The 13,013-nt window shown below is 38.8% G+C and overlaps 1 protein-coding gene across 1 annotated transcript in view; it reads left to right on the top strand.

The window, feature by feature from the left end:
- Nucleotides 1-13,013, top strand: part of PPIL4 (peptidylprolyl isomerase like 4) — a 49,210-nt gene that overhangs the window by 11,457 nt on the left and 24,740 nt on the right. Inside the window, exons 6-9 of the mRNA XM_003811521.4 lie at nucleotides 707-803; nucleotides 1,907-2,023; nucleotides 8,797-8,921; nucleotides 10,368-10,434. Of these exons, the coding sequence (XP_003811569.1) occupies nucleotides 707-803; nucleotides 1,907-2,023; nucleotides 8,797-8,921; nucleotides 10,368-10,434 (406 nt within the window). The remainder of the gene's footprint in view (nucleotides 1-706; nucleotides 804-1,906; nucleotides 2,024-8,796; nucleotides 8,922-10,367; nucleotides 10,435-13,013) is intronic.

Below are 13,013 nucleotides of genomic sequence, written 5' to 3'. Positions count from 1 at the left end.
TCCCAAAAGGTGAATTAATATAAGACTGTAAGAATCTTTATAATAAAAAGGACTTTTTGTATTTTTATACTTGTACTAATTATTTATAATTATGTTTGGAGGAATTATTTATTTATTTATTTTTTGAGACGGAGTCTCATGCTGTCGCCCAGGCTGGAGTGCAGTGGCGCGATCTTGGCTCACTGCAAGCTCTGTCTCCCGGGTTCACATCATTCTCCTGCCTTAGCCTCCCAAGTAGCTAGGACTACAGGCGCCCGCCACCACACCTGGCTAATTTTTTGTATTTTTAGTAGAGACGGGGTTTCACCATGTTAGCCAGGATGGTCACGATCTCCTGACCTCATGATCCACCCACCTCAGCCTCCTGAAGTGTTGGGATTACAGGAATGAGCCACTGCGCCCAGCTGGAGGAATTGTTAATGCTTTAATTTAGTTTTTTAATTGAGAAGTAGGGCAAAAGTACTAAGATTTAGACAGTTATATTAGTTTACATCTTAAAGTAATGCAGGGTGATAAATATGGTATCACTCAATGCAAAACAGTAACAGTCATTGTGAAAGTATATCTAGGTTAGTAATATCCATATGCAATACAGGTTTTTTTTGGCCTTAGAGATAATCAAGTAATTTTTTGTAATCTATTAAAATAAAATAGGATTCTGAAATAACTTCAATGTATAACATTTGATTTGGATTTATTTTGTAAGGATAAATCATACAGTGATTTTAGATGATCCATTTGATGACCCTCCTGATTTATTAATCCCTGATCGATCACCAGAACCTACAAGGGAACAATTAGATGTAAGTAAAGCCCTCTTATGATTAAATGTACATTCATATTAATGATTTGTATGGATTTATCTTTTTCATCTATTAAAGTTAATTTTTTCCGAATTATTATCTTGCTTAATTATATTCAGCAAGTTTGGAGTTCTTTTTCTTTTCCACAGAGATACTCATTTTTCTAGCTGTCTTCTCATTTCTCTAATTTTCTTTCTTCAGTTTCTTTTCTACTGAGACAACCTCAGCTCTAGAAGCTTACATGAACACCTTGCGAAAGTGTTTTTCTTGTCATCAAATTAAACTGTTATCTTGTGAGGTAACTTTTCAACTGGGGACACTCTGGAGCCAGGCTAGAACCCAGAAATTTCTGTGAAACAGCGCAGACTGTTCCCCCACATATTTTAAGGTTTATGTGGCTTCCTGAAAGCTGAATTTGTCTTTATGGTTGGGATTGGTGCTTAATTGTCAGATCATTTCTCTTCATTCAGCAGTTAGAATTGGATAATAAATAGTGTCCATATAAATATTTATTTATTTTTTTGAGATGGAGTCTCACTTTGTTGCCTAGGCTGGAGTGTGTGGTGGGATCTCGGCTCATTGTGGCCTCTGCCTTCCTCATTCAAGCAATTCTCGTGCCTCAGCCTCTTGAGTTGCTGGGATTGTAGGCGCATGCCACCACGCCCAGCTAATTTTTGTATTTTTAGTAGAGACAGGGTTTCACTGTGTTGGCCAGGCTGGTCTCAAACTCCTGACCTCAAGTGATCCACCTGCGTGGTCTCCCAAAGTGCTGGGATTACAGGCATGAGCCACTATGCCTGGCCTATTTTGATTTTAACAGAAGCCCACTTTGGCTAATATTTTAGAATTAATATAAATCAATTCTTGGAGGTTTATAAGTTTGTCTCAGTTGCTGTCCAATTAATTATTAAAAATTTTTTTTTAGAGACAAGATCTCACTGTGTCACCCAGCTGGAGTGCAGTGGTGTGATTGTAGCTCACTGCAACCTTGATCAGTTACTGTTTTAGCATGTTTGATATAACTAAGAATAAAGTATGTCTTCTATGTTTCTCAGATTTTTTTATTCTTTAAATATATACATCAGTAACTTCTGTCTTAACAGAGTGGTCGAATAGGAGCAGATGAAGAAATTGATGATTTCAAAGGAAGATCAGCTGAGGAAGTAGAAGAAATAAAGGCAGAAAAAGAGGCTAAAACTCAGGCTATACTTTTGGAGATGGTAAGATAATTATCTTTGTTCAAATTGTTCTGTAATATATCTAATAATACTTATTGAGTGTTTATTTCTGGCTCTTCAGTAGTCTTAAAATGTTAAAAATTGAGTTATGATTTTTTTCTGATTTAAATTTGGTATGGCATAGTAATAAATTGGCTCTACTGTGAAAATAAATTTGACTCTACTGTCAATATAGTGCTAAGTGCCTTTTTAAACAGTGGGAAGTGGATCTCTAACTTATTAATTGAATTTCAGTTGTTTAATATTCATCTCATTCTTAAAGAGTGTTTAGCAGGCTGAATTTTATGTATATTAAAGAATAGTTCTTCATTGTACCACTCAAGTGTTAAGATTAAACAGAATCGTAGTTGTAGGGCAAAATAATGGGTAGAAACTGAGCACTCTAAAATATACTGCTTCTCTGTATTACTAACAACCTGAAGTCATTTGGGGAATAATAATTCAGTAGATGATTAATTGACCTACTTGGTATTATTTTCCATTTCTTATTTTTGTAGAATAGGCATACCTGTCATATCATAGATAATAAATATTGGAATGAATGGATAATAAAGTTACTATTTTATATAATAGAACTTTCAGATTTGTAGTCTGTTTTAAAGTTTATGTATTTATTATTTTATAGAGACAGGGTCTCACTCTGTTGTTCAGGCTGGAGTACAGTGGTGTATGATCATAGCTTGCTGCAGCTTCCAACTCCTCAGCTCAAGCAATGCCCTTGCCTCAGCCTCCTGAGTTGCTGAGACCACAGTCACACACCACAATGCCCTGCTAATTTTAAAATTTTTTTTGTAGAGACAGGATCTCCCTATTTTGGCCAGGCTTAAGTTTATATTACCATCAACTGTCTGAATGAACAAATAGTAAAGGCTGTATAGTTCAAGAAAGCTTTACTGAAATTAAAAAAATTAATTGAAAATACACATTTTAATGAGCACACTGTGTATCTCAGAGTATTGACTCTGAACACCCAACACCAAGACAAATTCTAAGAGAATTACTACACTTGAAAGATATGTTGAACAGTTGGGCAGAAAGAATAAGTTACTTATAAGGGAATGAATTTATGCCAGAAGAAAATAGATTAACATACTTTTTAAAACTTTTTGTTTTCAGATAATTTCAAATTTATGGGAAAAAGTACATAGAACTTCTATATACCTTTTACCCACATTCACCAATTTTTAACATTTTGCTACATCTGTTTTATGATTCTCTCTTTTTCTCTCTCTCTGATTATACAAGCACATAAACACACATTTTTTTTCTGGACTATTTGACAGTAAGTTGCCTGTTATTTCCCTTTACCTCTTAATCAGTGTGTATTTCCTAAGAGCAACAGTATTCAATGTGTATAACAATATGTACGTATTCACAGTGTAGTTATCAAAATCAGAAAATTTAGAAGTGACAGAAATTACAGTTTATAGGGCCGGGCACAGTGGCTCACGCCTGTAATCCCAGCACTTTGGGAGGCCGAGGCGGGTGGATCACGAGGTCAGGAGTTCGAGACCAGCCTGGCCAACATGGTGAAACTCCATCTCTACTAAAAATACAAAAATTAGCTGGGTATAGAGGCATGCGGCTGTAATCCTAGATACTCAGGAGGCTGAGGCAGGAGAATCGCTTGAACCCAGGAGGCGAAGGTTGCTGTGAGCCGAGATCGCGCCATTGCACTCCGGCCTGGGCAACAGGGCGAGACTCCGTCTCAAAAAAAAGAAAAAAGAAATTACAGTTTATATTCCAATTTTGCCAGTTGTTTTAATAATATCTTTTATAATTGTTTCCTCCTCCAGACTAGAATCCAGCTCGTGACTTATCATCTGTTGCATTTATTTTGTAGAATATTTTCCTTTTTTTTTTTTTTGAGACGGAGTTTCTGTTGCCCAGGTTGAAGTGCAATGGCATGATCTCGGCTCACTGCAACTTCCACCTCCCAGGTTCAAGCGATTCAGCTGCCTCAGCTTCCCAGATATCTGGGATTATAGGTGCCTGCCACCCACGCCTGGCTAATTTTTTTTTTTTTTTTTTTTGAGACAGAATCTCGCTCTGTTATCAGGCTGGAGTGCAATGGCACGATCTTGGCTCACTGCAACCTCTGCCTCCCGGGTTCAAGCGATTCTTCTGCCTCAGGCTCCCGAGTAGCTGGGATTACAGGCGCCTGCCACCACATCCAGCTAATTTTTTGTAATTTTAGTAGAGACAGGGTTTCACTGTGTTGCCCAGGCTGGTTTCGAACTCCTGAGCTCAGGCAATGCGCCTGCCTTGGCCTCCCAAAGTGCTGGGATTACAGGCATGAGCCACCACGCCCAGCCAACGCCCGGCTAATTTTTGTATTAGTAGTAGAGACAGAGTTTCACCATGCTGGCCAGACTGGTCTCCAACTCCCGACCTCGGGCGATCCTCCTGCCTTGGCCTCCCAAAGTGCTGGGATTACAGGCATGAGCCACCGTGCCCGGCCAATAGAATATTTTTCAATTTAGGTTTATCTACTCTTTCCTCATGATTAGATTCAGGTTATGCACCCACAGCCGAAATAGTACATGAATGATGTTGTGTCCTCAGAGGTCACATCTGGAGGTGTACGATATTCATTGGAAGATGAGTAATTTTGGTCACTTGGTCATGGTAGTCCACTGCCTGGTGTCTCCAATAGACAATCTGTGGCTAGACACTTGGAGATCTTTCAAATGTCTTGTTCCTTGTCAAATTTCCCCCATAAATTTCTCAGCCATTCATGATTCCTGACTGCACCAGTTTTGACTCTGCTAAGTGCAAAGTGGTAATTATGCAAAGTGGTAATTTCCCACCTCCACCACTTTTTCCACAATTACCAACCTGCATTCTACTGTAAGGAAGAGCCCTCCCTTCTTTTTTTTTTTTCGAGATGGAGTCTCGCTCTGTCACCCAGGCTGGAGAGCAATGGCGCAATCTTGGTTCACTGCAACCTCTGCCTCCCAGGTTTAAGCAATTCTCCTGCCTCAGCCTCCTGGGTAGCAGGGATTATAGGTGCCCGCCACCACGCCCAGCTAATTTTTGTATTTTTAGTAGAGACAGGGTTTCACCATGTTAGTCAGGCTTGTCTCAAACTCCTGACCTGGTGAACTGCCTGCCTCGGCCTCCCAAAGTGCTGGAATTACAGGTGTGAGCCACTGTGCCCGCCTGAGCCCTCCCTTCTTAACTGCTTATCTATCCGTTCATTATCAGTGTCTCATGGATTCTTTTTTTGGCTTTGTTTTTAATAGACAATTTGTAGAGCAATTTTAGAATTACAGAAAAACTGAACATAAAGTACAGAGAGTTTCTAAGTACTCCCTCCCTCTTTCCCCCAGTCTTGCATTATTGTGACACATTTGTTAACAATTGATGAGCCCATATTGATACATTATTAACTAAAATCCATGATTTACATTAGAATTCAAGCTTTGTGTTGTACATTCGGTGGAACTGACAAATGTACGATAGCATATATCTACCCTTACAGGATCATTCAAGGTAGTTTCACTGTCTAAAAAATCCCCTGGGCTCCACCTGTTCATCCCCACCCCCAACACCCACTTCTTGGCAACTACTGATGTTTTTACTGTCTATATAGTTTTGGCATTTTCAAAATGTCATATAGTTGGAATTATAGCGTATGTAGCCTTTTCAGACTATCTTATTTCACTTAGCAATATACATTTAAGGTTCCACTGTGCCTTTTTTCTTTCTTCCCTTTCTCCTTTCCCTTTTTCTTTTTCTTTCTTTTCTTTCCCTCCTTTTTTTTTTTTTTTTTGAGACGGAGTCTCGCTCTTGTCGTCAGGCTGGAGTGCAGTGGCATTATCTCGGCTCACTGCAACCTCTGCCTCCCAGGTACAAGAGATTCTCCTGCCTCAGCCTCCTGAGTAGCTGGGACTACAGGCAAGTGCCACCACGCCCGGCTAATTATTTTGTATTTTTAGTAGAGACGAGGTTTCACCGTGTTAGCCAGGATGGTCTTGATCTCTTGACCTCGTGATCTGCGCGCCTCAGCCTCCCAAAGTGCTGGGATTACAGCATGAGTCACCATGCCCGGCCCTTTTTAAAAATTTTTTTAATTTTTTTTTTATTTGAGACAGGTTCTCGCTCTGTTGCATGGACAGTGGCACAATAACGGCTCACTGCACCCCGACCTCCAGGGCTCAAGTAATCCTCCTACCTCAGCCTCACAAGTAGCTGGGACCACAGGCGTGTGCCACCATGCCCGGCTAATTTTATTTTTTGTAGAGACAGAGTCTCACTATGTTGCCCGGCCTGGGATTTCATTTCTTTTTTTTTTTTTTTTTGAGAGAAAGTCTCACTCTTTCACTCAGGCTGGAGTGCAGTGGTGCTGTCATAGCTCACTATAACCTTGAACTGAGGTTGAGCAGTCTTCCTGCCTCAGCCTCTTGAGTAGCTGGGACTATAGGCACACGCCACCACACCTTGGTAATTTTTAAATTTTTTTGTAGAGATGGAGTCTTACCCATGTTGCTCAGGCTGATCCCAAACTCCCAGGTTCAAGTGATCTTCCTGTCTTGGCCTCCCAAAGTGTTGGGATTACAGGCGTGAGCCACCATGCATGGCTGATAGCTCATTTCTTTTAATTGCTAAGTAATGTTTCATTGTATGGATGTATCACAGCTTGTATATTTTTTACCTGTTGAAAGATACCTTGGTTGCTTCCAAGTTTTGGCAGTTGTGATTAAAGCTGCTGTAAACATTTGCATGCAGATTTTTGTGTAGGCATAAAGTTTCTATGCATTTGGGTAAATACCTAGGAGTTCAGATGCTGGATTGAATGGTTTAGCTTTGTAAGAAACTGCCAAACTGTCTTCTAAAGTGGCTTTACATTTTACGTTCCTACCAGCAATGAATGAGGGTTTCTTTTGCCTCACATCCTTGCCAGCATTTGCTGATGGTATTTTTTGGATTTTAGTCACTCTAAAAGGTGATCCTGTGTCCTTTTGATTTTATTAACATATTCCATGTTCTGTTTTCTAAGAATATCTGTGTCTCTTACTTTATTGCATTTGTTTGTAATATAGTGATAATTCAGCTAGTGTTTTGTAAAATTAGTTTTGAACCTCATAGCTTTTATGAATGTTTTAAATTTCCTAATAGTATTTTAAAGTTAGCTTTGACCAAGTACTATAGCAAGTTCTTTTTTGACTCATTAACTTTTTTTCTCGTTTGTGCTTCCTTTCTGCCATTATAGGTGCTTTGGAGGATTTTTACTAATTTGCTGTACTCCTTCTGTGTTTTGACACTCTTTTTTCTTTTTTAGAGGCAGGGTCTTACTCTGTTTTCTAGGCTGGAGTGCAGTGGTGTGATCATAGCTCACTGCTGCCTCAAAAACTCTGGAACCCAAGCAGTCCATCCAACCTTCTGAATAGCTAGGACTACTCACACTGCCATGCCTGGCTAATTTTTAAATTTACTATAGAGACAAGGTCTTACTATGTTGCGTGGGCTGGTCTCAAACTCCTGGCTTCAAGAGATCCTCCTTCCTCAGCCTCCCAAAGTGTTGGGATTACAGGTGTGAGCTATCATGCCTGGCTGTGATACTTCTTATTGGACATAATGTTGTCTTTTGATAGACTTCAGAAACATTGAGGAGATCTTACTGGCTGTGTTGCTTCTTACTGTTTTTTATTTTCAAGATTTTGGGGGGAAGGGCGTGTTTATCCAAGAGGAGACACTTTACAGGTGATCTTATCAGAAATAATCTCTGAAAGAGTGTTTGAATGTATGTATAAAGGGATGTTGTTGCCCCATCTAAATGTGATAGAGTTGCATACATATATGGTAAAACTCTGATGATATGCAAGGAAATGACTAAAAAAGGAAAACCAAAAAGCAGGGTATTTGTTGTCTCTGATGAGGAGGCACAGGGAGAATGGGATAGGTGACATTTTAGTTCTTAAGCTAGATGGTAGCATCATAGTGGTTTTTATTTTTATGCTTTATGACTTACATGTACTTTACATAAATTCTTATCCTTTAAAAAATATATCAAATACTTGAAAAAAGATGAAGTAGGGGTAAAATTGGTCTTTGAAGCCAGATAAATGTAGGTTCAAATCCCAGCTCTGTTGTTTACCACTGTGTGGTCTTGGGCAAGTTACTTGTTTAACCTTTTAAATTTCACTTTACTTGTCTTTATTTTATTTGTTTATTTATGAGATGGAGTCTTGCTCTGTCGCCCAGGCTGGGGTGAAGTGGCGTAGCTCACTGCAACCTCCGCCTCCTGGGTTCAAGCGATTCTACTGCCTCAGTGTCCTGAGTAGTTAGGACTACAAGTGCACACCACCATGCCCGTTTAATTTTTGTATTTTTAGTAGAAATGGGGTTTCACCATGTTGGCCAGGCTGATCTTGAACTCCTGACCTCAAGTATCTGCCCCCCTTGGCCTCCCAAAGTGCTGGGATTACAGGCATGAGCTACCATGCTCAGCCGCTTTACTTGTCTTTAAAATGGAGATTGCAGGATTGTTTCAAGAATTAGCGTGATAGATCTGAAGCTCCAAGCACTGTTCACACAAAGTATGAGTTATTTAAATATTAGCTATTAACACTGTTAAGAATAGGAACAGTGTAGTTCAAGTTTTGAAATCTTATTTGGATTTCTTTTCCAGAGCCTGCAGTTTGTAATATAAATTTAGATGTTTTAAGGAAATCAGCATTGTGGGATTGGATAGGATTTAGAATGGAAACTAAATAGGAATTGATTTATGTTTTTGTTTGTTTGTAATTTAGGTGGGAGACCTACCTGATGCAGATATTAAACCTCCAGAAAATGTACTGTTTGTGTGTAAATTGAACCCAGTGACCACAGATGAGGATCTGGAAATAATATTCTCTAGATTTGGGCCAATAAGAAGGTAATCCTTAGAATTAGTGAAAGAGATATTTAGAAAAACTAGGTATCGGTAGTTTTCTAATGACATATTTTGATGATTCTGTGAATTCTAGGCGAATTTTGTACTGGTGAATTTTACAGGTGAGTCTTTGGACAGTAGGGAAGAAAAGTATATATGTGTGTGTATACATACATACATACGTGCACACACACACACAGATAAATAATTGAATCTCCTACTCTCAACACATTTTCACCCTAAAACAGGAAATGAATGGAACAATTTAAATCTAGTTCTGTAATACTCTCAACAGCCTTCTTTAATATTTAAAATATTTATCTCATTCAACTCCTGGAATTACCAGCAATTTATGTCAAAATTAATTTAAAACTAAATTTTCTAAAATTTTTCTTTTGGTTAGTTTTCCCTGCATTAATGAAAAAGTCTATGAAGCTAGTATTTCTGTGAGGAAGGGGACTATTTTGTAATTGATTAAAAAGTATTATATTTAGGGTTTCCTTTTGTTTCAGGGATTTTATTTTATTTTATTTATTTTTGTTTATTTATTTTTTTGACATGGAGTCTCGCTCTGTTGCCCAGGCTGGAGTGCAGTGATGTGATCTCGGCTCACTGCAACCTCTGCCTCCCGGGTTCAAGTGATTCTTCTGCCTCAGCCTCCTGAGTAGCTGGGACTACAGGCATGCGCCAACACGCCCAGCTAATTTTTGTATTTTTAGTAGAGACGGGGTTTCACCATATTGGCCAAGCTGGTCTTGAGCTCCTGACCTTGTGAGCCGTCCGTCTTGGCCTCCCAAAGGGCTGGGGTTATAGGTATGAGCCACTGCGCCCGGCTTTTAAAATGAGGTTTTTAAAATGAGGTTTTTAAAATGAGACTTATGACACTTGGGGCAAGGGACAAGCCAGGTGCTTTCAACTTCAGCTTATTGGCCTTTTCACTTGGTTATTATGGTATATTAGTTCTGTAATTAACATTGCGCTTACAGTGTTAAATTTGAGCTTGATTTATATTAAAATTCAAAAATTTCAAAGCTTGAACTTAAACATTTATATATGTATGAGTATGCATACATTATTCTACAGTAATGTTAGATATTCTATAATTCGACTATATTTGGACTAGAAAAGTGTTGTGATTTTAAAAGTCTTTAGCAGTAGTTTACTTTTGCCAAAGGAAAATTAAATATTTTTATTCTTACTTCAGTGCTTAAGGGAATTTAGGACTGTAGGCCTACATAAGGCACTTAGAGTAGAATTTAGATAATTTAGTTACTGCTCTGGTGAACTACTTTTAAAAAAGAATTGTTATTAAATGAATTTGGAAAAATAATCTATGAATTTAACTTTGCCTTGTAGTAACTGACTTATTTCTTCTTCAGTTTTGAAGAGTGAGAGTGAATGCTTTCTTCCTTTTTTTTTTTTAAGTCACTTTTAAATACTTTCTTTCAGTTGTGAAGTTATCCGAGACTGGAAGACAGGAGAGTCCCTCTGTTACGCTTTTATTGAATTTGAAAAGGTATGTCATAATACAGACATAAGTTTGGTATTTATTTGCTTTTATATGGTATTAAAATGTGAAAAATTATAGAACTTTTTCTAGTTTCTAGAATTGCCCTTTCTTTTGGCACTCCCCAAAATTAAGTTTATTGTATCTATATAGGGGATAAGTTCAACATCTGTTGATGTTAACATACGTACTTTTACTTTAGGTTCAGGTGCAATCTGCATGAAAGTATCTTTAGAACTTTTTTTTTTTTGAGACAGGGTCTCACTCTGTTGCCCAGGCTGGAGTGCAGTGGCGCAGTCTCGGCTCACTGCAGCCTCCGCCTCCTGGTTCAAGCGATTCTCTTGCCTCAGCCTCCCCAGTAGCTGGGATTACAGGGGCCCACCACCACGCCCTGCTAATTTTTTTGTATTTTTAGTAGAGACAGGGTTTCACCATATTGGCCAGGCTGGTCTTGAACTCCTGACCTCAAGCAATCCACCTGCCTCGGCCTCCCAAAGTGCTGGGATTATAGGCATAAGCCACAACACTCAGCCAATCTTAGAACTTTCTAAGTTCTAAGTAAAGCCCTTCAGAGACTCTTAATTTTTCCCTGTTACTTAAGTGGAGATAAAATTGAGTAATAGAAAGAGAACTGAACTGGGTGTTAAGATTTAGGTATTAATACATCTTTTGTTATTAGCCAGCTATTGTATGATACTTGGCAGTTTAGTTAACCGTTCTTTCTAGGTCTTACCTTCTTATAAATAAAACTTGGGTATTAGAATAGATGGCCCCTTCTAGAGCTGTAATAATGATAGCTTATGTTGCTTAAATATTTACTTTAAGCTAGGCATTATGTTACTTTTGCTGCATTTAATTCTCACAGTTCTGTAAGATAGGGACCATCCCCTTTTCCAAATAAGTTAACTGAGACACATAATGCTAATGTGACTTATTCAAAATCACACACCTAGTGAATGAATGTCATAGCTGGGATTTGAACTCAGATATGTCTGATTCTGTTCCCATTGAGTTTACACTATGCTATGGTATGCTCTTTTTTAATGCAACTTTGGACTCATATGTATCCAGTAGTAGCTCATTCTAAGTTCTAATTATTACAAAGCATTTATGGAATACCTTTTATGTTTTCAGACACAGCAATAAGGCCTAGGGATACAAGATGAATCATGGAGGGTTGAGGAAGATAGACCCGTAAAGTTATATGTAGGCACTGTGTCAGATGTACCAGAAATGATACTTACAAGGTACATTGGTGCCAGCAGAAAGACCTTTACCTTTGGTTTGCTGTGAAAACTTGTAGACCTGCACTAGCATTCTATCATTGACACTATAGAATCTATTATTTATTTTCTCACAAATAAAATTTCATTTGTAGCACATAGACTAATGACTGCCCATGTTTTGAGTTTTTTGCAGCTATGCCATTTTCTTTTTTTTTTTTTTTTCTTTTTATTTTTTTGAAACAGAGTTTTGCTTTGTCACCCAGGCTGGAGTGTAGTCGCATGATCTCAGCTCACTGCAACCTCCGCCTCCCAGTTTCAAGCGATTCTCATGCCTCAGCATCCCAAGTAGCTGGGATTACAGGTGCTTGCCACCACACCTGGCTCATTTTTGTATTTTTAGTAGATACAGGGTTTTATGATGTTGGCCAGGCTGGTCTTGAACTCTTGACCTTAAGTGATCCACCTGCCTTGGCCTCCCAAAGTGCTGGAATTATAGGCTTGAGCCACTGCACCTGCTGTTTTACTTTTTTATTGATCTCTAAGGATTCTTTATATTTTCTGGATGCAAGCTCTTTTTTGATTATGTGTGATACAGATATCTTCTCTGTGGATTTCCTTTTACTTTTTTTTTTGTTTTTTAAGGGACAGGATCACTCTGTGTTGCCCAGGCTGGACTTGAGCTCATGGGCTCAAGTGATTCTCCAATTTTAGCTCCTGCATAACTGGGACCACAGGCATGCCTTTTTCCTTTCTTAATGGTGTCTTTTTATAAACAAATTTCTAATTTTAATGGTTCAGGTTGTCAGTATTTTTCTTCCTTTTTAGTGGCCTATTTAAAAAATATTTTCCTACTTCAAAGACATGAGGATATTCTCCTGTATTATTTTTAGAAGCTTTGTTGTGAAATTGTTTCCCATTCAATTCTGTAATTTGCTTTTGGTGTATTGTATTACATTGTTTCGTTTTTCATACATTGGATTGCCACGTGACAGCACCATTTATTTAAAAGGTTGTCCTGGCCGGGCATGGTGGCTCACGCCTGTAATCCCGGCACTTTGAGAGGCCGAGGTGGGTGGATCACGAGGTCAAGAGATCGAGACCATCCTGGCCAACATGGTGAAACCCCGTCTCTAGTAAAAATACAAAAATTAGCTGGGCATGGTGGTGCGTGCCTGTAGTCCCAACTACTCGGGAGACTGAGGCAGGAGAATTGCTTGAACTCGGGAGGCAGAGGTTGCAGTGAGCCAGCATCGCACCACTGCACTCCAGCCTGGCGACAGAGCAAGACTCCGTCTCAAAAAAATAATACATAAATAAAAAGTTGTCCTTTTTCTCTGAGGTCTCTACTGATGAAAAAAATAA

This window comes from Pan paniscus, chromosome 5 (assembly GCF_029289425.2).
Source record: "Pan paniscus chromosome 5, NHGRI_mPanPan1-v2.0_pri, whole genome shotgun sequence".
NCBI classification, from domain to species: Eukaryota; Metazoa; Chordata; class Mammalia; order Primates; family Hominidae; genus Pan; species Pan paniscus.
Note: the sequence above shows the minus strand (reverse complement) of the source record. Positions and strands in the feature narration are given on the sequence as shown.